Source organism: Lissotriton helveticus, chromosome 4_1, assembly GCF_964261635.1.
Source record: "Lissotriton helveticus chromosome 4_1, aLisHel1.1, whole genome shotgun sequence".
NCBI lineage: Eukaryota > Metazoa > Chordata > Amphibia > Caudata > Salamandridae > Lissotriton > Lissotriton helveticus.
This window is the reverse complement of record NC_136063.1, coordinates 426,692,393-426,720,000: the sequence shown is the minus strand read 5'-3', so window position 1 is coordinate 426,720,000 and position 27,608 is coordinate 426,692,393. Positions and strand designations below refer to the sequence as shown.

The window sequence follows — 27,608 nt, the reverse complement described above, 5'->3', positions numbered from 1 at the left end:
ACGCAAATCAGCCTTGAACGTGAGCCACTGAAAACCGTCCAGTCCGTACTGCCAAGCCTGGTCTGTCCTGAACTGGGGCACATGCAAGCCAAGACCCGTTTCGCCCTAATCATGTGCTCATCAGCTGGGTACAGCTTGTTTCCAGTGACAGTGTGCACGAGCCCCATGTCTGGGCATACCCATCCCGCTTAGGGCGGCACACTAAAGTATACACAAACAATGAGTTGCTGGTGTTCAGATTCAGGGAGGACCTGGCATGGCAGTTCAGGCTGGACGGTTCCCATTGGAGCAGGGTCCAAACTGAGGTGACATGCTGTGCAAGATAACAATAGATTGGGATGCGACCCGAGTAATAATCAGTGTCTGAGATCAATTCAAGCAGTCCATCCATCACTGTTCTGTATGCTGTAAAGCAGGGGGAGTGGAGCTATTGCTTGTATTGATGACACCAATAAACCCACTGTCTCAGTGTGATGGTATGTCCTGACAATGTTTTCCAGAGTTCTTGTTGTATCTTTGCATTATTATCGCATAGCAAGCTGAAGGTAGTTTCCCTAGAGTCTATTACACACCCCAAGAAGTTAGTTCTCTAAGCGGGCACAAGGAGGAACTTCTATTCATTGACAGAGCCCAGACTTTCCAATAACTATTCCATTCTCTGCAGATGTTTCACTAACCGTCTTGGTCATTGATCCATTAGAAGAATGTCATCCAGATGGACTGTGACGTGGACTCTGTGTGATCGAAGCTATTCCATAGGTGGCTAGAATATCTTTGTAAAGCACTTTGGTGCGGAGGACCTACAAAAGGTAGAGTCTGGAATTCGAAGGCTTGAGAACCCCCCTCAAACTGAAGGAATCAAGGGGGCGGGGGAAATTGGGGGACCGTCAGATATGCATTCTTGAGTTCAAGGATTTCCTGCAGCGGTTGGACGCCCTTCATTTTGAAATTGTCACCAGTCATTCGTTGAATTCCTGCAGGTTGATTACCGGCCCTTGGTTGCCGTCTCGTTTCTCCACCAAGAAAAGATTCCTCATGAATCTGTTGGAATTAATGTCTGGGGGGTTGCGGGGGTTAGACTGAAGTGTTATGGCCTGTGAGGTTAAACCGGGGTACAATAGAATAATGTATGGAATACTTGCCATGTCTGCAGTCCCCAAACATCCAATGTTAAGGCTCTCCACCTGTGGGAGAATCTGGTTAGTCTCCCTCCCACTTATAGTCGGGAAGAAGGGGAAACTCTTACCTTGGTTAGATCCCTACAGGTGTCCCTGCACGCTTCCTCCGGCTTCTTGGTTTCTCTCGAAGCCTCTGGAGGCGAAAAAATCCAAAATTTGGTGTGGTCTTACCTCGGTCTGTGTTCGAAATCTTGGCCTCATGATAGGGTCGCCCCATGCCTAGAAACACTCGGGGTAAACATAGGCCAATTGAATCCATTTTCTTTCAAGGGGGTCACAGCTTGGAGGATGAAGGCTTCCACTGCTTAGTGAAAGTTGTCGTTCAGAAGAAAGGAGGACACAGATTACTCCTCAATGTACGTACTCTGAGTTCTGCATTGTATATACATGCTTACTATTGTCCTGGCTTTATTGTGTTCTATAGGGATGTATTTGGCTCAGGGTACCAGCCGTGTGAGGTGAGTGTTCAGACTCCAGTGGGTGCTTTCCCTGGGACCAATTCACCGTTCTCTGGGGTTAAAGCCTGGGCCAGTCCTGTTGTGTATTTGTTTTTCTAGACATTTTTAGAATACAGATCAGTGCGGGCATCCATACCGCAGTCTAAACAGAGGGAAGAAGTATGCCAACAGGATACAGAACCTTGGTTAGGGATGTCTCTCTCTGTGCTTGGTCAGGAAAAGAAGACATGAGTCCAAGACTCTTTTGCAGTCGTGCTGTCCCCCTGCAGGGGGAGGCAGAAATGCATGCAGACCTCAGACCTCAGAGCCTGAGGAGTGCCTCCATGGTATTTGAGAGCCCTCCTGTGGCCACAGGGAAATACAGCAGTCGTGTGGCCCTGACATCAAATGTGTACGTGAGCAATAAGCGTAAGCAAATGTGTATGTAAGCAATCTGCGTAAGCAATGAGCTGCAGTCCTGCCGCAGAAAAACGTGAAAAACAAGTGTTATTCACATGCAATTAGACGCTTGAGATGCAATTTTTTTTTTTTTTTTTTACAATACCAGATAAGGTCTGAGAAAATGAAGCAACTTATCTTGAGGTTGCTGGAGCAGCAAAGATAGAGGGGACGTAGACAATAGACTATGCATTGGACAGAGACTCTGATTGGTTAAAGTTCCTTTCTGTTTCCTTTTCCAACTGGCTAATGTTTGAAGGCTGCTGTAGAATGGATAAAAAATGAAGCAAGTAGAGCAGAATTCTCGCATCTGGTCCTGACATAGGATTATGATGATGAGAACCCTTTTCACAGGACCAGCTTTAGCGCTGGTGGTGTCTGGTGCAACAATCCTTTTTGGTGCCCCCACTCCCCAGGACCGCCTCCTCTGATTCTCTCACTACCACCGGGCAAAAGTGCCCCTCATCTCAGCAGTCATAACTTATTGATGAGCTGCCCATTGGTAATGGTGAATGGGAACCTTTGGATGGTTTTCGAAATGTCCATGAAGATGCTGGAACAATACTTTGGGCCACGTATAAACGTAGTACTGGAACGTCACACATTTTTCACTAGAATTCAGGAAACAAATAAGAAAGTGGGTAATTATATAGTGTCCTTGTAAACATTGGCTTGTACGTGTGAGTTTGAGGATTTTACCGATTCCCTTGTAAGAGATCAACTAGTGAGATGTACAAACAGTAACCGAGTGCAAGAGAAGCTCTTGTCCCGAAATCCTACACTTCTAGAGGAGATTGCCATTGAGGAAAGCATGGAGAACACCTCTGGTTGGTTGAAAGATGAGGAATAATGCTCTAGCAGTGGACAAAAGCCCTCGAACGATGGACAACAGCATTACACAGAGCAGCATTCATGAACATATTGAGGAGGAAACGCAACAGGCTAATGAAAGATCTATTTAAAGGTGTCTTCTGGAGTGAAATTTAGGAATGCACCTGATTCTCAGAAAGTCAAGTGTTTTAGATGTGGGACGCCAATCTTAACCTGACATTGTCTACATGGAGTATTTGCCTGTTTCCCTGGGACCAGCATTTGTGCAACTGAGTCCTGCATCACCGCTCGCCGGACCCGCTGCGCGGGTCCCGCTTCGCGGATTGAAGGAGCACGCATCGGAACTGGGGCAGAGAACTTACTGAGTGGTGAAGCCGGGGGCAGAACGGGCAGCAGGGCTGCGAGCGGCGCCGCAGGGACTCAGTTTCCCAAGAGTCCCTGCAGGTTTGAATTACCAGCACCTGGCCCGCTCTCCCCGATTGCCACGCCCCCCGACCGAAGGGGAACAAAAAGCCTAGCCCTTCTGATCACCATGGGACTCCAATCTTAACCTGACATTGTCTACGTGGAGTATTTGCCTGTTTCCCTGGGACCAGCATTTGTGCATCTGTGCATCACCGCTCGCCGGACCCACTGCGCGGGTCCCGCTTCGTGGATTGAAAGAGCACGCATCTGAACTGGGGCAGAGACCTTACTGAGTAGTGAAGCCGGGGGTAGAACGGGCAGCAGGGCTGCGAGCGGCGCCGCAGGGACTCAGTTTCCCAAGAGTCCCTGCAGGTTTGAATTACCAGCAACTGGCCCGCTCTCCCTGATTGCCACGCCCCCCTACCTTCCTTAATCATTTAAATCAGGCGTTGCAGGCCGCTGCGCGGGAGCGTCCCGGGAGAAGCACGGGACAAGGGCGGGACCGTCTGTGGCCCTCAGGGGCTGCAGGAGGCTGGGCTGGGCCCACTCTCTGTCATCCTACATTGCCAAAAGGACAACACTGCAAAAGCGAGGCTAACTCTGGAGCGTCCCGGGAGAAGCACGGGACAAGGGCGGGACCGTCTGTGGCCGTCAGGGGCTGCAGGAGGCTGGGCTGGGCCCACTCTCTGTCATCCTACATAGCCTCGCTTTTGCAGTGTTGTCTTTTTGGCAAACTGTCATTTTGATTTGCTTAATATACCGGCTGTAGTTTTAGTTTGCCCCTGTGCCTTGAGAGGACCCGCTCTGGTCAACACTGTTTTAGCCCGCCCTTCAAGCGGCACTGACTACTAAGTATGTTTTCCCCCCAACCACCCCTGTACTGAGTCCCCCCCCACCCACGGTAGGGATAACAATCTTGGGTCCCCTAGACCAGTACTTTAGTAGGGCAACTCGTGATATTGATAAAGAGAGTGCCCTAGCCGAGAGACACACCGAGCGTAGGCAATCCCTTGAACTCCTTAAACTTCCTCTGGAAAAGCGGCTACCTCTGGGTTCCCTGGCACCGGTTCCCCCCTCACTATCTTTACTATCTTTTACCAGTGATAGTAGAAATGTCCCAGGTCTCTTCCCAGTCGCCCAGCTTGGCTGGGGTCGAAGGCAATTTAAGTTCGGACCCCCAGACCGGAAATACCCCTCGACCATCTTGCCTCCCCCTTTGTCTATCACTTTAAATGTTTCTTCTACTGATGAAGAAAATACTGCCCAATCGGGTGTGTTATCCCATGTGGCCTCGATTAACCCTCGCACTAAAAGGAAAAGATACATTACCCCGAGGAAGAGTTGTTTCCCTAAACACCCCAAGAAAATTAGAAAACTTGGCATAGGTCTGGGAGCTCCCTGCAAGCCTAAAGGGGTCGGTTTAGGCGGGGTACAAGCTGCTAAGGATGGAATCACCCCGGCTAACTCTGTATCTAACCCTAGTGATTCTCCGGTGACAGGGCCTGCTGGGACTTTAACCCTGGATTCACTCTTGCTCATGCAGCTAGAGAAGTTGATGAAGTCATTACTGACCCCCATTGTAGAACAAGTTAAAAGGATAGCTGATCGATTAGATTGCTTTGAACAGGCTACCCTTGATAACGTCTTCTCAACTAAATCCCTAATTAAGACCCACCTTAGGATGGGGGACAGTAATAATCCCACTAACACAAGTAGGCTGGCAAATGGAGTACCTGTTCCAGAGTCCCTTCCTCCTGTGCTATTACTACCAAAACTGGGCCCTGTCTCTCAGGGCAAATCCCCAAGATCACTCCCCACCCCACAGACTATTCACAGGCTAACACATCTCAACCCAAGAAGCGTTTAGCTACTGTGGTCACGGGAATCAACAATAGATCCAAAACTGGGAATCTTGGATCCCAAAATCTCATAGCCTCATCTCAAATTCCATCGACCTGCCCTGTTCCTCTAGTCTGCCTGACACAATCCCTACTAAAGTGCCCCGTAGGACACCACCCATGAATCTGCCCCCAGACTGCTATCCTTTTGTTGCCATCCTTACCAACGTACCACCGTTGTTGGTTGGGCAGCAAGAATCCTTCCAGATGCTGAAAAATAAAACAATGCACTGGTTAAGGACTAATAGACCACTGCCCAGGGAAGTGGATGGGCTGATTATTGGTGTTAGAAGGATATGTTGGGTAGGTAGTACCCATAAGCGCTTTGAAGGGGACTGTGTAATAGTTAACTTCAAGGATTCCAGGGTAGCTCATTTAATTACGAGGCAGAACTTGGGCACAAGTAGCGCTGGCATTGGTGTAGTCGACCTGACCTTCTTCTACCCGAGACCACCTGGTATTTATTTTGGCGTCACCCCAGAGGTGGGTCGTTATCACAACCTTCCCACTCCCGGACTTGACCCCTTCACTGTACCTTACCAGCAGGGAAATCTTTACAATGTACCAACTTTCAATCGTTTTGAAGCGATGTCAGATCCGGGGTGGGTTGATTGACGTAATGGTAACAATCCACTGGGATTGGGCCGTGAAAATCTCAATCCAGATTATACCATGATTAATCGGGAAAGTATGAATTTAGAGGTATGGTTTGGGGAGTCTGCACCTATTTCCGGGGTATTAGGAAACGAGGACTTAAACGAAACTAGCATTCTTGGCAATCACAATATTGCGAATAACAAGGAGGACAAAAATCTAGTAGAGGAGGGGTATGTAGGAATCTCAATTAGTCATCCTGGGGCTCCCCCTGTAGTATTGGCTCCCGTAGACGGTTCCAGTCTAGGTAAGATGGTCTCATGGAACATTGCGGGATTATGTAGTAAGCTTGAATCCCAAAATTGGATAGACTTCATCAATGGTTTTGATGTATGTCTATTCCAAGAAACATGGGCCTGTGATCCTATATTCCTCCCGGGTTATCTAAATTTTTCAATCCCGGCTAGCAAAGGTGCCAAGGGACGACTCATGGGGGGGTCTAACTATCTGGATACGTCAAAGTCTACCCGTTACAATTAAGTTGGTGGAATCGGGTAGCAACGATATCCAACTGATAAGAATGGTTTTAGACCTCAGGGGAGGATTAGACATTTACAATGTCTACGCTAGGGGCAATATAAGAGGGAAGTCACCTATCCTAGAGGCTTTGTCCTCTCTTATGGAAAAACAGTCCTTGGGCAACAATGTTATTGTTGCTGGCGATCTAAACCGGACTTTTGAACCCCTAGATATCTCTGACGATTCTTTGGGGCGGGAGGAGGACACGCAATGGGGCGTCCCAATCTTAGATCTGGCCCCGGTTAGGCGGTGGACCATTGACATAATACGATTGAATGCCATCTGCCTGGAACACGGACTAAGAGCCCTAAATGGGAGAAAGAAGAGTGACAGGGGAGGCGCCTGCACATTTGACAATGGTCGTAGCAAAAGTCAGATAGACTATGTCCTTTGTAGCCTGAACCTGTGGCAGCTAGTATGTGACATGTAAGTAAAGGGTAGATTGGAGAGTGACCACAACCCTCTCTGTGTGGCCCACAACTGGTGGTCGGTCACAACAGGGAATTCTCAACCGACCAATGCTCTGCTGCCTGACATGACTAATGACATGCGCAGATTGAAATGGCCGTGTGTACTGGCTAATGTGGAATCCATGGCATTTATAACCTCCGAGGTGGATATTGCAATCACCGCTATGGAGGATGCAGCCTTAGTAATTCCAGGGTCAAGGGAAATATCAAATATTCATGATGAACTCTTTTCCCTCCTAAAACCGCACTTCCTGAGGCCCTGTAAGACAAATAGCAAACAAACACCTAGACTAGCTAAATGGTATAATCACCAGTGTAGGGAAGCTAGGCTAAGCTTGGGCAGAGCAATCCGGAGTAGGGATGGGGTAGTGATTAGTGGCGCCAGAAAGCATTACAAGGCCAGCCTATCCCTAGCTAAAAAACTATGGGACGATCAGCATTGGGCCGAACTCAAGGAGGCCTCGGGGGCTAAGGATTCTAGGTTATTCTGGAACATTAAGTGGGGAAGAGGTGGAATTCCAGACAAACCCGGTAACAATGTCCCGGAGGGTGCCTGGGTAGATCATTTTAAATCCCAATATGCAGAGACTGCACAGTATAAGGGCATGGAAGAAATTCTAGCTGTATATCCCACTGGGGATTTATTCACTCTCAAGGAAACCGAATCATTTCTAAGCACTGGCCCCGGGGGAAGGGCCCCGGGCTTAGATGGCGTACCAGCTGATGTTTTCATTAATGATAAGGCGCGGTGGGATAGATATATATTCCTTTTGGGAAACGCCATTGCGAAGGGAGCGGCCGTCCCGGAACTATGGAAGGGAGCGTTCATCATACCCATATACAAAAAAGGGGATCAGTCTGTTCCAGCCAACTACAGGCCGATAAACCTGATTGCCACCGTTCAAAAAGTGGTAGGTAGGATGGTGGTTAATAAATTGATGGACTGGGTTGATGAGAACAATGCCCTGTCCCCTTACCAGGCTGGTTTTTGGCGGGCCACGAGTACAGTTGACCAGGTGTTTCGCTTTACTCTGCTACAGTGGGGGACAGTGGTGCTAGGCGAAGGCAGTCTGCATGTTGCTTTTGTCGACCTGCGGGCTGCCTTCGACCTGGTCCCAAGGAGAAAGCTCTGGGCAGTCTTGAGTGAAATGGGTCTCCCGGCGAGTTACTTACCTTGGTTATGAGGTTGCATGAATGCAACTTCGCTAAAATCCAATGGGGCATGCATGGTGAATCCTCTGATGACTTCCCGGTTGAACGTGGAGTGCGCCAGGGGTGCGCAATGGCTCCCCTGCTTTTCTCATTATTTATAAATGGGATTGTGGCTCGAATGTTGGACGCCAGGGTAGATGCGCCATCGTTGGCGGGCACCAGTTTTCCGATCCTGATGTTTGCCGACGATACGCTAATCCTATCCAAAACTCCAGGCGGTCTGCAGCGAGCTCTGAACATCTTCGATTCTTTTTGCGGGGAACATGGCCTGGAAGTCAATGTGGGTAAGACTAAGCTGATGGCCTTTGCACCAAAACGTAGACCCAGGCCGAAAATATACTTGAACAATAGTTTGTTAGAGGTGGTTACTGTATTCACCTATCTTGGGATCCAGATAACAAACGATTTGAGATGGTCCCAGCATATAGAGATGGCGGTCTTGAGGCACCAACAAATCTCGGGGGCACTTCGGGTGGAGCACAAAAAATCCAGGTCCAAACCAATAAAGCCTGTCTGAGGCCAAGACTCTTGGGTCTGCTCTATATGGGGCAGAGCTGTGGGGCTTTAGGAAACTTCTCCCCTTGCAGTCCTCTGAGAACAGGTTTTTTAGGGGAATTACAGGACTCCCGCAGAGCACCCCACTAATTCCCCTGGGTCTTGACCTGGGGAGGAGAGTAGTTAGTGATCTAGTGAGGTTGCGCCCGATTCTCTACTGGAGATGACTCTGGACCACCCCGGAGATCCTGCATCACGCAGAGGGGTTTTTAGCCATAATAAATGCTGATACCTTTCATAGGATAGAATGGCTGAAAAATCTTAGGTCTTCCTTATGTGATCTTGGTCTCTCAAATTTATGGGATAATCCAACCGGGGAGCTCTTTTCGAGCAAAAAAGCGATTAAAGATCTGTACTGGGATTATGTAGCTGCAAGGGTTTGGAGTAAAACTAAATCTGATTCCATGACGGGCGCTTTTTGGAAGTTAAACTGTATCCAGTTTTGGAACCCTACTGGGATAGCATAACCAACCCTGGGGACAAAGCTTTTCTTCCAGTTAAGATCAGGTGCCCTTCCATTGAGATCACTGACAGGTAGGTGGAGGAGCTCCTCCACTCTATATTGCCCAGCCTTTGGAGCACCAAATGAAAGTATAGGCCACTTCTTATTCTCCTGTGAAGCCTATGGCATCCCGAGGAAAGTTTGGCTAGTCCCTGTCTGTAAAAATTTAGGAACATGTAGGGGTGTAGAGGCCTTACGAATCATCTGTACCTCCACTTACATGCCGGTAGTTTTAGCAACAGCTAAGTATTTGGGTTGGGCATGGTCTATTAGAAGGAGGGCTGTTCCCAAGAGTACACTGAATGGAGCATCTCTTCTGGCTCCCGTGTAAATATGTACCAAGTTTTATATCTATTTGTTTTTAACTAATTGTCTATGTCTGTTTAATCTTTTTTAATTATTGTTTTTATCGAGGAAACAACTGTTTAATGATGTATTTTAAATGTATGTTTGTGCTTTTATGAGAGAAATCCTCGAATAAAGCCTTTGAATTCGAGATGTGGGAGTTTTGCCCACTATTCTAATTGTCCGAATTGTTATGCCAAAGGTCAAGTATGTCGTTAGTGTGGCATCAAGAGACATTATGCACTAGTGTGCAAGTCTACAGAAAGCATGAAAGCTGTGGAGAAGGTACCTGAGAGTGTTCGAACAGTGATTCTGAGTGTAAGTGAAGGTAGTGGAGTAGTGGATAGAGGAGCGATAACCTTGCCAGAGTGTGAGATTTGTGTTGATGGGAAACCTTTTACAGTGCTTGCAGACTCAGGCTCACCTTTTACTATGATTGGGAACAAGCAGTGGAATAAAACGTTTGCAAGAGATGGTATACAATTGGAGCCTCCATACATCAATCTGGTCCGTTATGAAGGCTGTCGCATTAATGTGTTGGGATATGTTGTGATGAAAGTTGAAGTTAAGAGCAGAATTTTCATTCTGCTCTTAAAATGTAGTGGAAAGAGGTGACAATCTCCTGGGTTGGAGACCTCTTCATTTGGGGATTATTTTAAATCCTAATGCTTCCAATCCGAGAGATCAAGTTATGCTGATTGACAATTCGATTATGGAGAATGTTTTTTGAAGGACTTTCCAGAAGTGTTCAGTGACAAACTGGGCTTGCTTAAGGATTTTGAGCATCGCATAGTTAAAAAAAAAAAAAATTCCAAGCCTTGTGTGCATAAGGTAGGCAGGGTACCAAACATGATGATTGAGCCGTTAAAAGAGGAAATGAGTATACTCCTCGATATGGATGTTATAGAAGAGATTGAGGCCTCTGAGTGGTTGGGGCCAGTAGTTCTAGCGCCCAAGGATGGTGGCAAGACTATTAGGATGTGTGGACTTGTGCTGCCTCTGAGTGGATCTGGGTCGACCCCAAGCCTCTCCCTAACATTTCTCAGTCCATTCATGTACTGAAGGGAGCTAAGATTTTCAGTGTTTTGGATCTCGCATCAGCCTACTATCAAGTGAAATTGCATCAGGAGTCAAGGCATTTAACCTCTTTTGCGACCCCCCCTTTGGAAGTGTACCACTTTAAGAGGATGCCATTTGGTTAGCCTCGGCGGTGGTCTGCTTCCAATGGTTTATGAAATTGGCAATTGGTGACCTGGCTAATGTCCTCTTTTTCCAGATGATATTTGGATCTATGGCAGAAATGAAAATGAGCATTAAGTTGTCTTAAGGAGAGTGTTGGAGCGATTGAGAGAAAAGGGGCCTACTGTGAAGAAACAGAAATGCCGAATTGGGGTGACATCCATTACTTACTTTGGACATGTGATTTCAGGTGAGGGGCTAAAACCTAAGATAGAGCGGGGGAGAGTATAATCAAGACTCCCAACCCTAGTGACAAAGAACCAGTCGGGTTATTCCTGGGGCTTGCTGAATTTTACTCCCAGTTCAAGAAGGGATTTGCTAGTGTAGTGGAACCCATTAGACTTAAGTTGAAGGGAGTGCTGCCTGAAAGTGTGAGGAGGCTTTCGCTAAAGTTAATCTGAGATTGGGAAGATGCCCACCTTGGGGCATTTTTATACCAAACATAAAACTATCCTGACACCGACGCTAGCACCAAGGGATTGGGGGCTGTGCTATCCCAAATGGTGGAGGGGGCGAAAGAATAGTTGCTTTCGCTTTAAGAGCACTCACAGGTGCAGAATGGCATTATTCATGTATTGAAAGAGAGGCGTTCAGTATATATTGGGCTGTCAAACATTTAAAGTTTTATTTGTGGGGCATTCCCTTTTTAGTAAGGACAGACCACAGACCCCTAATACTGGTCTTTTCCTGTCGACAGAGTGAACCTATCACTTCCAGACTCAAGCGGTGGAATGAGGTATTCGAGGAGTTTAACTTCAGAGTACAATATCTACCAGGGTCTGCAAATAAATCAGCTGGCTGTTTCACAGTTGCCCTTGAAGAGTGAGGACAGTGAATTGGGAATAGAGGATGTGCACTGATTCATGGAGCCTACTCTTTGAAGAGGAGTGGTCCAAGAGTTTTGATTAAGATACCTTATTTCCTACAATAGCTTGTGATGAAGGGGTGGCCAGAGTACAGGTCGTTAAATTAGGATTTTAGGCCGTACTGGTCAGTGAGAGATGAACCGAAATTGTGCCATGGTAACCTAATGAGGGGGTGACTGGATGATTCCTCCCTGTTGGCTTAGGAACAAGATGGTGAACCTTGGCCACGAGGGACATCTTGGAAGGAGCCTGACCAAGGCTCGTGTAAGGGAGAGATATGGGTGGCCAGGCATGGACGGAATGGTAGAACGGGTTGGTAAGGAGTGTCCTCCTTGTGCTGCCAATGACAAAATATGTGTGACCAATTCTGCTCCTTTGTCTCCAGTTGCAGTACCAGGTGAACCTTGGTCAAAGGTGGGTCTGGATATTATGTACCTTTTTGAATTGTCATCGGGGGAGAGGTTTGTGCTTCTCTTAGTTGACTTTACTTCTAAGTGGGTGGAGACTAGATGTGTAAGCTCTGCCAATACCTGGACAATGATAGAATTTCTCAGGGATGTGTATTTGTAAGTGAAGGTGTGCCCAAATATATGGTTACTGAAAATGGGGTACAGTTTGTCACTAATAATGTAAGAATTATTGAAGGAACTGGGAATTGTGCATCAAAAAACAGTCTTTTATACGCCACAGGCCAATGGTTTGCCGGCGAAACGGATGAATAGGGTGAATGCTTGTACACAAAGGGCATTAGAAACTAGGGTCCCTCTTAGGAGTGTGTTGAGGGAGATGTGGATTCAAGACCTTCGGTAAGAGCGGAGCACTCTTTATTTAGTCAAATCCCACTCTCCCCTGAGTGTGAGCACCACTCCGAGTTGAGTGATTTATTGTGTGGTTCACTGTGATTTTAAACTTTCCTTTCCTTGTGGCATTATTTGCTGGGAGGTGCCTGGCTCCCTTCTATTTCATTTTCCTTGTAAGCACTTAGTGCTGGAGTTGCCCGGTTCAGTTTTTGCTCTCCCAAGTCTCCCCCACCCCACCCCCAATCCTTACCTGTTCCTGACTCAAGAGGAGGATGTGGTGTGTGTTCTCCCCACCTGCCTTGCTCTCGTTGCACTGGTGTGACTGGGCCAAGCCCCTGGAGACAGGAGCTGGCTACTTCTAATTGCATGCGGTGCGGACGTGCCGTTGGTGCGCAGAAGACGCGCCAAAGGCAAGCCTGTCTGCGCCCGTCCATGGCTGGCTGGTGCCAGGGGCCAGAACCCCTGCCGGTTTCATAACCTAACCTAGGATTATTTACTCCCCTGAACGTTTTAGAAGCCGAAGACCAGAGACAACCCCAAACTGTTAAAGGGACCTAATGAGGGATCTATCTGGGGAACCTCCCCAAGCATAGTGTCCACATTGTAAGTTTAAATTGCACCTGCCCAAGCGGTCCCCACTTAAAAACAAAATGTATTCCATTTCATCCTACTCAGTTGTAGATCGTTAAGCAATCATAAGCAGGAGCTAGCAGAACTTATTGAGTAGCAACTACCTGATGCCCTCTTTTTAACGGAAACGTGGCTAAGTGACACCACGGCCCTGGAATTTTAAGACCAAATTGCATCTTAAAAAGAGGCGGCCGGATAGCCATTGCCTTTAATTTATCATTGAAATGCTCTATCAAGTAAGCCTATATCGAAGACTGTGAAGCAGTCTCTTTTGTACTAACCTTGGAAAGAAACACTGCTATCACAGGATTCTTAATTTACCACCCACTAAGGCCTATTTCACATTTTATAGAGAGCCTAGCAGATAAGATTACTCAACCAGCTTTTCCCCACACTAAACTATTAGTCTTAGGGGACCTCAATATGCATTTTGGGGCTAATCCGGCCCAATGCGATAACACTTAGCAACGAATTGGAGACAGTTAATACAACCCAAAGAGCGCACAACCCAACACATCAGCTGGGCCATACTCTGGATCCGATCTTTGCTAATTTTCAACAACTTAAAGGACCGAGGGCCCAGAAGCTGGAAATGGAATTCAATGAATTCCACATTCTTCATTACGTCTCTGAGCCGTGGCTTACCCCAGCTAGACAATGTTAACACGGCTAACTGCCAAATTGAAAAATGGATTAAGTCAGCTGTGGAGAAAGCTGTACCATGGTCATCAGGGAACCGAAACCCGAGAGCGAAGCATTCGGTCCCCTGGTTCACAGACCAACGTCAAGCAGTAAAAAAGGCGTGTCAATGCCTGGAGCGGATATGGAGAAGAGACTACAATTTGATCAGTAGAACCAATTTCTAAGAAGAATTAAAAAAAATCATGCTCTAATTAGATTAACCAGATGTGATTTCTATACAAGCAAAATAGAAAAGGCCATTAATTCCTCGAAGGAACTCTACTCAATTTTGAAATCATTGTCATCTTTAGATCACACCAGAGAACCCCCACTGCGTCTCCTGAGAACTGCAACTTGTTACGCGCTAGTTTGCATTTAAAGTGGCCAAAATCTATGAATCATTTCCCCTAGAGGCTAGAATCCCTTTGAGTCTTGAGGCTTTACCAATGGACTTGGACAACATTGGCTGCCTTAAAGAATTTACAGTCCCCGACACCGCCAGCTTGGAAAAATTGGCTTGCAGTATTAAATCCGGCTCACCTTTCGATCTGGCACCACCCAAGGACTTAATACAAGGATTTAACGTGATTATTACATCTGTACAACAACTACTTGCCCTCTCTTTTATTTCTGGTATAGTTTCATTAAAATGGAAACATGCCACTGTCATAGCCCTACAAAAAAAAGCCTTCTAGTGATCCTCTTGATAATTTATATCTGATCTCATTACTCGAGACAATTGGCAAACTAACCAATAAGGTGGTTAACAAGCAACTTACTGATTTTATCATGAATGATCTTCATCATTCAACCCAGTCTGGTTTCAGGCCATCTTACTCTACAGAATTGACTCTCTTGCTAGCCACTGAAACTTTAAGGCAATGCGCTGATGCAGGTCAGACGGCCGCACTATCCTTCTGAGTGTGGCATTTGACACAGTTTCTCCTTAATCAAAGACTCAGCAGCTGCGGAATCGTAGGCCCAGCACTCCGCTTGATATGCTCATATCTACACAAACGGAGTTTCCAGGTTTCCCAAAAACCTTTCTTTTCTGAAAGCGTGCCTTTAGGACAAGGTGTGCCTCGGGGCTCCATTTTAAGCCCAACCTTATTCAATCTCTACATGGGCCCACTGGCAGAGATCGTGCACGGTCACAAGGTCACTATAGTGTCCTGTGCGGATGACACACAACTTATAGTCCCACTCTCTCAAGACTCCGAAGCCATGGCCGCCCGCTTCTCTGCCTGTTCGGAAGCGCTAGCAACATGGATGGCTAATCATTGCCTCAAGCTTAAGGGCAATAAGACTGGGGTATACTGATTGTAGGAAAGGCCCCTTCTATATGGTCATCCGCATGGTGGCCCAGTGTATTAGGTCGGGGCCCCACGCCCAAAGATGCAACAAAAAATCTTGGGATTTGGTTTGATTCAAATCTCTCCTTCGATCATCAGATCAGAGCAGTTGCTGGAAAGTGCTTCAGCATTCTTAAAATGCTAAGGAAATGTATTGCACTCCTGACGATACCTGCAAGAAAGACCATTGTTCACTCTCTATTCACAGCACATTTGGACTACGGGAATGTCCTTTATTTAGGCGCGAACAAAGAAAGCCTTTCGAGACTTCAGAGAATTCAAAACGCCGCTGCTCGTCTTGGTTTAGGACTTCACTAGAGATAGTCTGCTTCAAAAGCTCTGACTAATTTACATTGGCTTCCAGTGGAAGAGTTATTTTTAAGGCAATATGTTACTGCCACAAAATTTGGTGGAATAAGAGACCAAGCTACCTTGAGGGCTCTAATTATTTATTTATTTTGGAAGTTTTATGTAGAGCTGGCTAGACCTGGAGGTATCAGAGTGCTTTATATGAGCTAGGACATTGTTTCAGAACATTGTTACATAGTTACATCAGTTACAGTTACCAGTATATGCTTAGGAGAAAAACGTGAGCTTACACAATAATATAAGATATTAGCGCGTAGCATATCCAAGACACATGTCATATGGGGAATGGCAGGTAGGGGGAAAGGTACACAGGGGAGAGGAAAGCAGACAGTCCGGTAACTCATACTTTACCGCCCTTCTCGTACTTTGGGGACGTTTGCCTGCAGGGTTCCACATGATCCCAGAGTCTACAGGGCTAGAATAGGTGCTCACTCGTTTAGCTACTTAGCTGCAAAAACATGGTATTCTTTTCTGCTTTCCCTGAGGGCTTGTTCTACTGAACGAGCCTGCCGCAAAGATTTGAAAACGTGGCTTTTCAGATCCCTCTCTTAACTCGTTGCGTGCTCCCGTCGGCGGACGGGAGCACTCCGTCACTTGTGCTGCGAACGGCCGTCGCAGCCCCGCCCACTTTTTAGAACGCCCGCACTGTGGCGGAATTGCCGCCGCAATTTAAAGCATGAATCAATCTACCCTTGCCTAGTTCTGCTTGCCTTCCGTTAGTTTTGTTTCAGTGCGGGGACACACTGTTTGGTGTAACCATGCACTCTACAAATGACGATGATGATGATGATGATGATGTGGATGTGGTAGGCACACCGCATCACCCCTAATTCAATTTCACACATTTTTCCCCTTCAGGCTTTGAGGGGCAGTTGGCTAATTCCAAACTGAATCCTGTCTGGTTGCCTGCCAGGAAGAGAGAGGTGTTCAATGAAAAGGAGAGGAGAGCCCCTCTTAAGGCATATCAACAGAAATAGAAGAAAATATATGATGAGAAAAATTCTGTCGAATAGGAAAAGTGGAATGTAGGTGATCATGTGATGAAGAAACCAAAGAGGGAGAGGAAGGGCTTAACCAGGTTCACGGGACCTTTTGCCATTGTCGCCATAAAGAAAAATGTGGTGACGTTGGATACTGGTGGTACATGGAGCATGTCTGGAATTGTGAAGTATTCCAAAGGTACACCGGTGTCTGCTGACCTTGATGGTGAGATGTAGGATGGTTGTTCCTCTAACCTGCAGATACCCAGTTCGAGGTTCAGAAATGTTTCTGTGCGTCTTGATTATGTTCTTTATTATTACTTTTCCACCCCTGTTAACATAATTTTTTGTGCAGAGTCTACATCTCACTTGAACGTGACTGTTCTACCTAATACTATGTATTGTATTAATTCTCTTTTTGCATAGTATTCTGATAATTATGAGGCTCCAATCAATAAAACAAAACAAATAAACAAAGCACCATTACCATCGGCATCAGTGTGAGTATGCGCATTAGTAGTTCTACTTAACTTAGTAGATGTTGCAGACCTGGTCCGTAGTATTTGAGCCATTTATCCTACATGTTTCCACGGACAACCTCTAGGTGGGCTCCTCGAGCTTGGTGCACCCGTCCATTCTGGTGCACCACTTTGGGAGAAGTGGGCAGGACTGTGGATCTCCGCTTGTGATCAATGTTTCTTTTGGTCATGATGGTGGCCATCCCAATCAGACAATGACCCCCCCCTTTCCGCCCCAACCCCCTCATTGAACTCCAAGTAATGCCGGCTTTGCAAGAGGTTAATGGGAGATCCCAGCACCTGGGTGAGAGGGTTCATGATTCATTGCTAGTAGGAAGCGAATGGTGAGCATTTCCAGACCATGTGGTGAAAGTCCACATCGGGGCATGGACAATGGGGGCATTTGGTGCTAGGGACCTCTCCTGTATACCATAGTCATTGTGGGGTGAGGTATGTAGATAATGTAGTTGCATGAGCTTGAGGATATTGCGTCTCATGGGGGGGGGACACATGTGCCACAGTCTAGTCAGTGTCATCTAAGCGTCCTATCCATTTGTCTCATTTCTGCTTCCGGGATGGGAACCTATCGGGTGTGTGGAGGACTAGTTTCTGATAGATTTATGAGATACTCCCTCTCTCCAATTTTCCCATTCGTAGATTGACTTCAAGGGGGTTGTACTTGGAAAGACCCACCAGCATGTATGGGTTTAGGACTTGGTGATGTTTGTGAAATTGGGTCTGAGGGAGAACTGTGTTTGTAAGCCTTGGAATGAGGGTATCTCCTTGCCAGAAATAATCTAAACTTGTGATACCAATTGTGTCCCACTTGAAGCCAGTGATCTGTGCTGTATGTGCGAGTCGGTGACCCTGCCACAGGGAGGTTTGCTGTGACAAAGTTTTCCTCCAACTCCTTGGAAAGTTTCCTGATGGCACCCAAACACTACCTTGGTGACATGTGAGACGCTGTGTGGGAGTGGGTTGTCATGTAGGAGTCCCATCAGCTGATCTAGGGCCAGTAAGGAGTACAGTTCCGTGAGCAGGATCATTTAACCCACCTGTTAAGTTGTTAATAACTATAGGGTGTGCTGCTCTATAATAGAGTTGGAGGTCTGTCAGTTCTATACCACCATCGCAAACCAATTTTCTACATTTGTTCTTTGCTATACCGGACTGGCAGTTGGACCACAAGAAGGAGCAGATTGTTGATGATAGATGCTGAAACAAACTGTTAAAAGTAAGGAGTAGGAAGTTTTGGAAAAACGTACAAGTAGTAGGGTAGAATCCTAATTTTAAATAATGCTTCACCTGTAGCGGCAGCGCTGTAGGTCTGCTCGTGTGGTCTTCATGAGCGGAGTTTGTTTAAGGTTCCAGGTAAGTTCAGATATGTTTCTCTTGTAGAGGATATCCATTGATGTTCATAACCACTCAATAGTGCCGCAAATGTGCAGAGACCGCGGACCACTTTTGCATAATATAATTTTTATCTTCTTAAGTGTAGATTTTCACCTTTCTTCAGTAAGGCCTGAAGAGTCACTTAAAAAGGAAATGGATTAGTAGCCAACAATTGCCAATTCTTCATTATGTACTTAAAACATCACGAAATTATACACACACTTTCTCCTGCCTTTTTTTTTTTTTTTTAAGAAAACAGCATACATCTTTCACAAACCCTTTTTTGATAGACATGAAGGAGAGCAGTGTAGCCCGTAGGCTATCATTATGAGTTAGATATAGAGACTTTCTTTAAGAACCCAGGGACCACCACAGTGGTGTAACAAAACTCGAGGGGGCCCCCCCTGCAAAGTACATGGAGCCCTCCTCCCCCCCCTCCCCCCCCCCCCCCTTCCGGCTCACTCTGGGGCTGCCAGGCCACACTCTGGGGCTGCCAGGCCAGTATACTTTGCTAAGGGGGGCCCCCTGGAGCTCGCCCCCCTGCACTGCGCGATCTGCTGGGGGCCTTTGTTACACTGCTGGACCACCAGTATCCCTTCGTGCACAGCAGATGGCAGTTGCTTAAATTCTTTTTTTGGCTCCCGCTGGCAGGACCCAGCATTTAGCTCTGGCAATTTCGGCGCTTTTTTTTTCGCCACAAAGTTTCCAAGTAAATCTTGTTGACCACTATTTCACAAGACATTTTTGGTCTCTCCCTGTCTTTTTCTGTGTTTTTGCCTGACAGAAAAATTGAGGTATTTTGACAGAAAAAATGCCTTCTGTCTTTGACAAATCCCCAACCTGTTGGAGAAAAGAGCCTAAAACAAACCCTCATGAGGTATGTATTTGCAGATAGTTATGTTCCTCCGTCTTGTCACTATCTGCAGGAACTTCTCAAGACTCACCATGAAGGACAGGGACCAAATTCTCTTCCATGATATTGAGGTGCAAAGAAGACAACGGACGCAGTCTGAAGGTTGGACCGCAGGGCGAGGAGAAGGTCAGTACTTTTATCAGGGCTCTATCATCTGTCTCTGGAGGCCGTGCCAGGACGAAAACTGCAGAAAAACACCATCAGTCCCAGTTGACATTGAGAGGATTTATGTCGAGGAGAGGCATGGCACTTGTTCGCCATCAATACATGACTTAACGCCAAGGTGCTTATCTCCATCTTCCCGATATTGTCACTACCCATGACTGTCTCGGTCTAGACATCATGCCATGGATATATTTTCCACTTCTGCCGGACAATACTCTTCAACACATTCAGATTGCCCACCACCACGCATATCACTGGTGGATGATATCACCACTTTCTAAGAGGTATTGGTGAGGGGAGTTGCGAAACTCAATATTGCTATGTCTGCTCTTACTCCTACAATATCAGTAATATTTGAGACATTTCAACACTGGCCAGCATTAACACCATTGCTGCCACTAGTGCCAGGTCTCCTAGAACCAATGTAGTCTAGTTCCTATATTTCCAATAGGCTCTGCGCATTGGAATAACATAAACGATAGTTTAGACGTAGGACTGAGGTCGACTAGGTCTCTATTGAATATGTTAGACTTAATTATGAATGCCAGCTAGCTCAGAGGTCACTAGAAACTTTCTCGAGTGAACAGGAAGGGGTTAACTTTCCTGAATAGACAAGAAGAGATTAGTTTCTGACAACCGCATAACCATGACAACTTTGCTCCCCCCGAATAAGGAGTATATCCCCAGAGTCGTGTGAAAACAATAGACCGCTATTTCACTCAGTCAATCGTGCATGCTTAGTTTCACCAGGAGTGCAGAGAAATAGAGACTGGCGTTTTCAATAAAAGTTATTTATTGAGCAGTCCTCTTTCTCATGCAAGAGAAGTGAATTGCCACAATTGCAATACTTGTTATAAAGTAAAGTGCGTACAGTAAAAGGAGTGTTATGAAATAATACTGTAAAAGCATTGATATGGTTTCTGAGCCATATGATACTTAAAATGGATAAAATATATACATACATAAAATCATTGACTAAACGTGCTCAACTGGTGTTTCTAAAATACGCCTACCCCGGTGTACCTGACCTAAGCCTAATACGTGGGAAGGAGTAAGTAAGTTAAGATAGTTTTGCCAAGAATCTGCATCAAGAATTCTCTAAGGATCTAATCAGCTCCGTACCTAGTTTATAGAATGAAGGAGGTCTTGTATCTCTCTCTCAGGACTCGATCTCCCAGCAACCCGCAAGGGTGACTGGAAACACTGGAGCTGGATTTCTCGGCAGGAGAAAAGACCGTGTCTCTCTCAGTGCGTCAATGAGAGGGTCGGCTTCCTTCAGCATTCGCATCAGCTGGGCGTCGGGCAAGTACATAGCCGCTCTGCTCCAAACCACTGTGTCTTTGCTTAAGGCAAATGCTGGTATATTTATAACTGGAAGGTGCCGAGTTTGACGTAAGGTTGGACATAAGACGTCACTAAGAACTTACAGTTCTTTCTGGACTCCAGGAGTTCTTGCACAAATCAAAACAAAAGCAGGGGGAATTCCCGGGCTGCTGGAGGCTTGGTTTGTTTAGAGAACACGTTGTACTTTCTAGGAGTCTATGTGAGTAGCCTTGTCGTATTTGGACTGCATTGGCTATGACTAAATATGGATATGATTCTTATGCCTTTATAACGATATGATTTGTTACAACCACATAAGCGCATAAATCGGGAATATCTAATTAGGGTCCTAGATACGTTTACAATACCAGCTATGGACTTTTTCTTAGCTTCAGCCTCGGTTAAAACAGCTCCATCAAGGCTTCAAAAGAAATATCACCCTCTGGAACAAGATCCTGCCTTTTTCTGTGCTGACCCATCTTTTGACTCCGTTATAGTGGTAGCAGCAAAAAAGAACCATGCTGCTACTCCCACTTCTATAGTGCCTCTCGATAAAGAGGGTCGAAAGTTAACTTGGTGGATCGTAAAGTTTGCAGCAACATCAATGAAAGCAGCTAGTGAAACTGTGCACCTCATCCGGTATGGCAGGGCAATATTGGAATCCATGCAACAGTTTGCGGAACATCTCCCTAGAGATAAACAGGAAGACTTCATGGAAAACCTAATTGAAGGATTATTGGTTTCGAACCAAATCATTAGTGCTGCAGCAGACTCTTTCCTTTTAGCGGCACATGAGTACTGCTACGGCATCGCTCGGAGAAGACATTCTTGGCTCAGTTTCACATCTCTCAAACCAACATCTCAGCAGAGGATCTTGAACCTCCCATTCCGCGGTACTGGTACTACCCTCTTCGGAAGCCGCACTGATAAGGGCACAAATGAAAGCGGAAATGGATTCTCTCAAGGCAGTCAGCTGAGCGAGACTTAGAGATCAGAGAAAATCTTTCAGACCCTACCAACGCAATTTCTGTTCTCAGATGTATCCGGGGGGCAACAGCACCAGCACCAATGACATTATCAGCCATACCAACGGAAGCAGACTAGGAGAAGATCCACCCAGCAGCCTGCTCAAGGAGGCAAACAACCATCAGGATCAAACCCCTGAATAACTGTGCAGCTCACAGATTGGTGCATCTTATGTGGCAAAGACCGCTGTTACCTCTGGGAAGCTACTCATTGGGGTACTAGTTAAATGTAATATCTCCGGAACAATCTGGGAGGTTACATCCCTGCTGGTCAGCCAGTATAGCAACTACCCCGACTTGTCACTGTGTTCATATATACGTTTTGCGTCAATGCTCTCCAACATTGTCAGGCCTACTCCATGGTAGTCTGCCAGAGTCTTTTTCGCTAGGACCAATTGCCTGCCTATGATTTTTGTCCGTTGTCTGATGTAGCGTTTTTCTAGCTCCAAGATGTTAAAGGGCCGTCATGTCCTGAGACTTCTCAATCTATTTAATCAGGGTGAATACATTGCTTGTTTCTCTAATGGTAGCTTTGCTCACTGCCCACAGTACACCTGACTGCTCTACCGTGCCTTGATTTTGTGTAAAGTGATTTCCTGCAAAGAGGAATTATTTTCTCGTCTCTCGCATACCATGCGTTGATGCGCCGTATGGACCCCCTACTATTGCCCAGGTTACCATTTGTGAGTGGTCTGAAATGCCCCAGGGGTAAAAGTTGACTTGGGTTATATGTAACATGTCAGTTGCCGGGAGCAGTATGAGGTCCATGAGGACTGGCATGTGGGCTGCAGATGTGTGGGTGTACTCCTCAGGCTGAGAATTCTGGGTCCTCTAGCTGTCGCGTAGACCTTGAAGGTCCATCAAGTCTCTTGGATTCTTGGACCCAGTTAGGCTGCCAGTCTTTGGGTGTGAGGGTGGCTTTGGGGAGGATGTCAGACGTTGCCTCAAACTCTGACAGACACAACAGGATATAAGTTCCCTCCCACAATGGTCATTCCCTGGGAGTTCAGATGTGGGTGTCATCAGAGCGTCTAGTATTGTAGATTGCAAGTAGGATGGCGGTATACAACCTTTACAACGCAACTTTTACAACGACCTACCATCACCACGCATTTTTTACAACGCAGGATCCATTACAACGCACACCATTACCACGCATGTATTTACAACGCAGGTACTTTTACAACGCATACCATTACAACGTAAGTATTGGTAAGTATATTATTTTATTAAAAATATTATTTGGGTTTTTGGGTAAAGGGGTATTTTTAGAGTTCAGGGTCAGTTTTTTTTTTTTGGTAAAGGGGTATTTTTAGGGTTCAGGCTCAGTTTGGGGTTTTTGGGTAAAGGGGTATTTTTAGGGTTCAGGGTCAGTTTTCAGTTTTTGGGTAAAAGGGTATTTTTAGGGTTCAGGCTCAGTTTTCAGTTTTTTGGGTAAAGGGGTATTTTTAGGGTTCAGGGTCAGTTTTCAGTTTTTGGGTAAAGGGGTATTTTTAGGGTTCAGGGTCAGTTTTCAGTTTTTGGGTAAAGGGGTATTTTTAGGGTTCAGGGTCAGTTTGGGGTTTTTGGGTAAAGGGGTATTTTTAGGGTTCAGGGTCAGTTTTGGGTTTTTGGGTAAAAGGGTACAGGGTACAAATTAAATATAATTAAATTTAAATTACATTAAAATAAATTAATTAAATTAAATTAATTATATTAAATTACATTAAATTAAATTAAATTAAATTAATTAAATTAAATTACATTATATTAATTTTAATTAAATTAAAATTTAAAAAATATTATATACTTACCAATACTTACGTTGTAATTGTATGCGTTGTAAAGGTATATGCGTTGTAAATACATGCGTGGTTATGGTACTTCGTTGTAATGGATTCTGCATTGTAAAAATTGCGTGGTAATGGTAGGCGTGGTAAAAGTATGCGTTGTAACGTCATACATCCAGGATGGCACATCTACATTATGAAAGCTGTATTGTCTCCCTTCAAGGAGCCCCTCTAACCGCACAAATCTATCCATTGGGTCCGTTATTGTTGATGTCACCGTCATGGGAAGGTTTCTGTGTAGGAGCACCTCAATTCCTCCAGAGCCAAGGGTGAACTCTTGGTAGCTCTTTAGATCTTATCATATCCAAATCTCCTCCGGAATGGGCAGCGGGAGCTCATCAGGTAAGTTTCTTGGAGCGTAAGGACTAAGGGTTGGAATTGTTTGGCGTATCTGAGTACTGTTGTCCGCTTGATGCGGTTCAGGAGCCGTTCACGTTCTTTGACATGGCATAAGATTTTGTCATCAGTGGAAGCGTACGTAAGGGCTAATTCTGAAGGAGTTCACCTTTTGTGTGTAGAGGGGTGGGCCCCCTCTGAACCGGGGATGGGTTTTCTGTAAATCCACTCAGGTTGGTGTGGACTACTTGCTTATAAGTGTGATTGTTGTCAACAACAATAAATAAATACCCCCCAATCTTCACAATGCCCCCTGCCCCCACCCTCCAAGAAGCACCTGTAACCTTCCCTCAGCCAGAACGAGTTGAACAGTTTTACGTGCATAAGAGGTGGACCTCCTCCTTTGGCTCGGATCTTCTGAGTATTCAACCGTTACTGAACGTTTGGTGCCCTCCAACTCCAATCAGGTCCATGCTCGACACAGAAGTACATCGGCTAAATGCATTTTTTAAAATTTTATTAATATTGTGTTTTGGTATACTACAAAAGTACTCTAAATGTGTCAAGTGTGAATAAGTGTGTAGGTGGTGTGAGCTTAAGGAGAGAATGCTTTGCAGTGCAGATGGTACTCTCTATGCTGTTCAAGAAATAGGAATACTGCATTCAACAATGGTACTAGTGCCTTAAAGACCAACAATAGCATAGCAGTTCATTAACAAACAGTTGAGGCAAATGGAACAAGTGTGTTTCTGATGCATCCACAATAGAAAATGGAATGTATTACATTTATATCTATCCCCATATCAGTCTGTTTTTCAAATACTCCTGATTCACGCTACCCATTCTTCTACATCTGCTTCTTTCTCCTTTATTAATATGTAATTGTAAATAACCGCAGGCAGAGCACATAAATAGCAACGGGAATGGTCACCCTGTCTGGCCTTAACAAGTTTCATATCTCACATGTATGGGATACTACGGTGTGGAGGAAATTTGAAAAGTTACCGCTCGATGTTTGTGAAACCCAAGACAGTTGCTTCATGTGTCAATCGCACCCTTTTGCAGTTTTCCCACGTGATGTGTTAAAATTGTGCTTGAAAATAGAAAACTCACAACTGCAGAGTAAAGGCCAGTAGCAATATGGGGGGGGGGGGAAGGTTGTCATCCTGTCCAAGCAGGAAAATCTTGTGGGAAGTGCATAATTGACCAGAGGAACAGCTTCTTTTCCTAGAGCTACCTCTCCTTTCTACTGTATCTCTGTGTTGGGTGAATGAAGAAGCACCATGGAGTTGACTGAATACAGATTCTCTGAAAGCTTTAGATTGCATCTCATTTGATCGAAATAAGAGTGGGAGATGCAGCATTGGAATGGTGAGTCTCAGTCAATCCCCCCCTACGAGCATTCTTGCTATAGGATTGTGATTCCTAAGCACGTACCTGATCACTAGGGCTGCCTTCCAAAAAGATGCATGCTCAGGGATCGGTATTTTCCTGCTGTCACACAGCAGGTATTTGTTTTATTGGGGCACTGCAAGTGCAGTGGGTTGCCATGCACCCTGTGAGTCCCGTGCTCTCCATGCCACTGGAATCAAGCTAGCCTGGCTGATGACGGCTGATAGCCAGAAACCGGTCCTAGGATGCTTGATTCCGGTCCAGGGAAGACATGGCTTGGCAGTTCGGGCTGGACTGTTCCCATGAGGCACAGGGTCAAGACTGATTTGCATATGGCCATATCTGAACTGGGTTGGTGTGGTGAGCAAAATAACGATGGATTAAACCCAGATCTGTGACTGGGGGTGAATGTTTTGCTATTGTGCAACATTCCGGCCATCAATTGTTGTTTTTGCATTTGCCATGCACCCCATGCCAGCATGTTGATCACGTTGTCCAAACTATACGTGTCAAAAGTAATGTAATTCTTTACTTGGGGCCTTTTGCAGAAGTGCAGGTGAGCAGTTGGCACCTGATTGCTGCAGTTCAACCATAATCATGGCCTTGTGCATTACTGTCCTTCAACGCTCATGTGTTGCTTTTTACTTTATCTTCATATGAGTTGGTGTCACTTATGTGTATGTTAAAACTGTGCGGAGCCTATTCTATTCTCCAGTTGTGCCTCAACCATCTTGTTACTTTCCTGGGAAACTGCAATATGCCCCCAAGCGTTGGCCATATCCTGGAGAAAAGAATAGCCGCCATTTGACTCTGATGTGTAGAGGCATTTTCCTTCCTTTTGATATGGGATTGGAGGCTGTTTGGAAGGGGAGACAGGTTCTTGCCACTTCTCTTCCCTGGGAGTAGCACCTAGATTTGAAAATTCATGCCCTGCTGCCATGCAAGAGCAGTAATCTTTTCACGTTTGTTGGGGTATCCAAACCATGTCCCTGAACCTTTTGGCATATTTCACATATCTGGAATGTTTGCACATTTTGGGTGTCACATTTTAGGCTTGTGACGAACACTAATTAGGGATGTGATGAAGGACCATGTGGAAAATTAAGGCACTTCCAGAAATATAGTACATCACTCGCAGGTAAACTTTAATTTTGTTGATTGTTTCAGGAGATGCAAGCTTCAGAAGCGGATCCTCATGCTTGGTGGACAGAGTATTGTAAGGATTCTGACAACGTGTCTCTCCATAATCGGCAAGCAACAGCTTTTCAGCTTTTACACGGTATGGCTATGAACTTGCATTCAAATGGAATGTGTAGTATTATCCCTGATTTTAGCTTTCAATAAAGATAGCGGTTATTGATTAGGCTTTATAATCAAAGTGCACATCTAAATGGAAGTATATTTAGCTTGAACTGTGTATTTATCTAGACACCAATAGTTGTAGGGGAAGATTTTACTCTGGGTTTTTGAACCTTTACCAATTTGTAAAACACCACTCTAATGTTGCTGCAGATGAAAATTTAAAGTGGATGTTCTGTGCCTTTCAAGAGCCTTGACTAAAATGACAAGGGTAAAGTTAATATTTTTTACTGAAATAAGTGTTCGAGGCATATGAGCTGCAGAATTCATACTTGTGCATAGATCGCCATCTGGTGTTTGGCTCGGATGCTTGCACCTTGTTATTGTCTTGGAAGAAGTCTTTTGCAGTCACTAGATAGGTGACTCCTCCCTTGGACGACAGTGCGCATGGGCATCGACTCCATCCTCGGATTGTTTTTTTCCACCATCGGGTTCGGATGTAACTTCAGCGCTCCGTTTCCGTACTGTGTTTCCAAATCTTTTGACGCGCAAACCATTGTAGATTCGACGGTATTGTTTTCGTTTGCATGCCTTTCGGCGCGCTAACTCTCAATCTCTATTCCGGTCGTCGACCTGGGCTGCTGGGCCTATCAATGCCATGAGAGCCTACAGCAAATGGAAAGGACTCAGTTTAAAAAATGCCCCCAGTGTGGAGCTAAATTCCCACACAATAACCAACACAAGGTCTGCAACCTCTGTCTCTCGCCCGAGCACAAGGAGAAGAATTGCCTAGCCTGTGCCTCCTTCCAGTCCCAGAAGACTAACCGTGATCGCTGGGCTCGACGACACGTTATGGGGGGACAGGCTGCTCTGGTACCAGAGGACATCTTCGATGAAGGCCCCGACGTTCCAGAGGCAGAGGATTATGATGTCGAAATCCTATGGGATCTCGACATCGTATCCGAAGCAGATGACTACCACTCCGATGACCACATCACTTCAGGTCAACGAGTGAGTACAACTGCCCCAACTCC

The 27,608-nt window shown here is 45.7% G+C and overlaps 1 protein-coding gene across 1 annotated transcript in view; it reads left to right on the top strand.

Moving 5' to 3' along the window:
• POP1 (POP1 ribonuclease P/MRP subunit) overlaps nt 1–27,608 on the top strand; it is a 514,990-nt gene that overhangs the window by 175,671 nt on the left and 311,711 nt on the right. Inside the window, exon 10 of the mRNA XM_078686978.1 lies at nt 26,443–26,554. Coding sequence (XP_078543104.1) covers nt 26,443–26,554 — 112 coding nt within the window. The remainder of the gene's footprint in view (nt 1–26,442; nt 26,555–27,608) is intronic.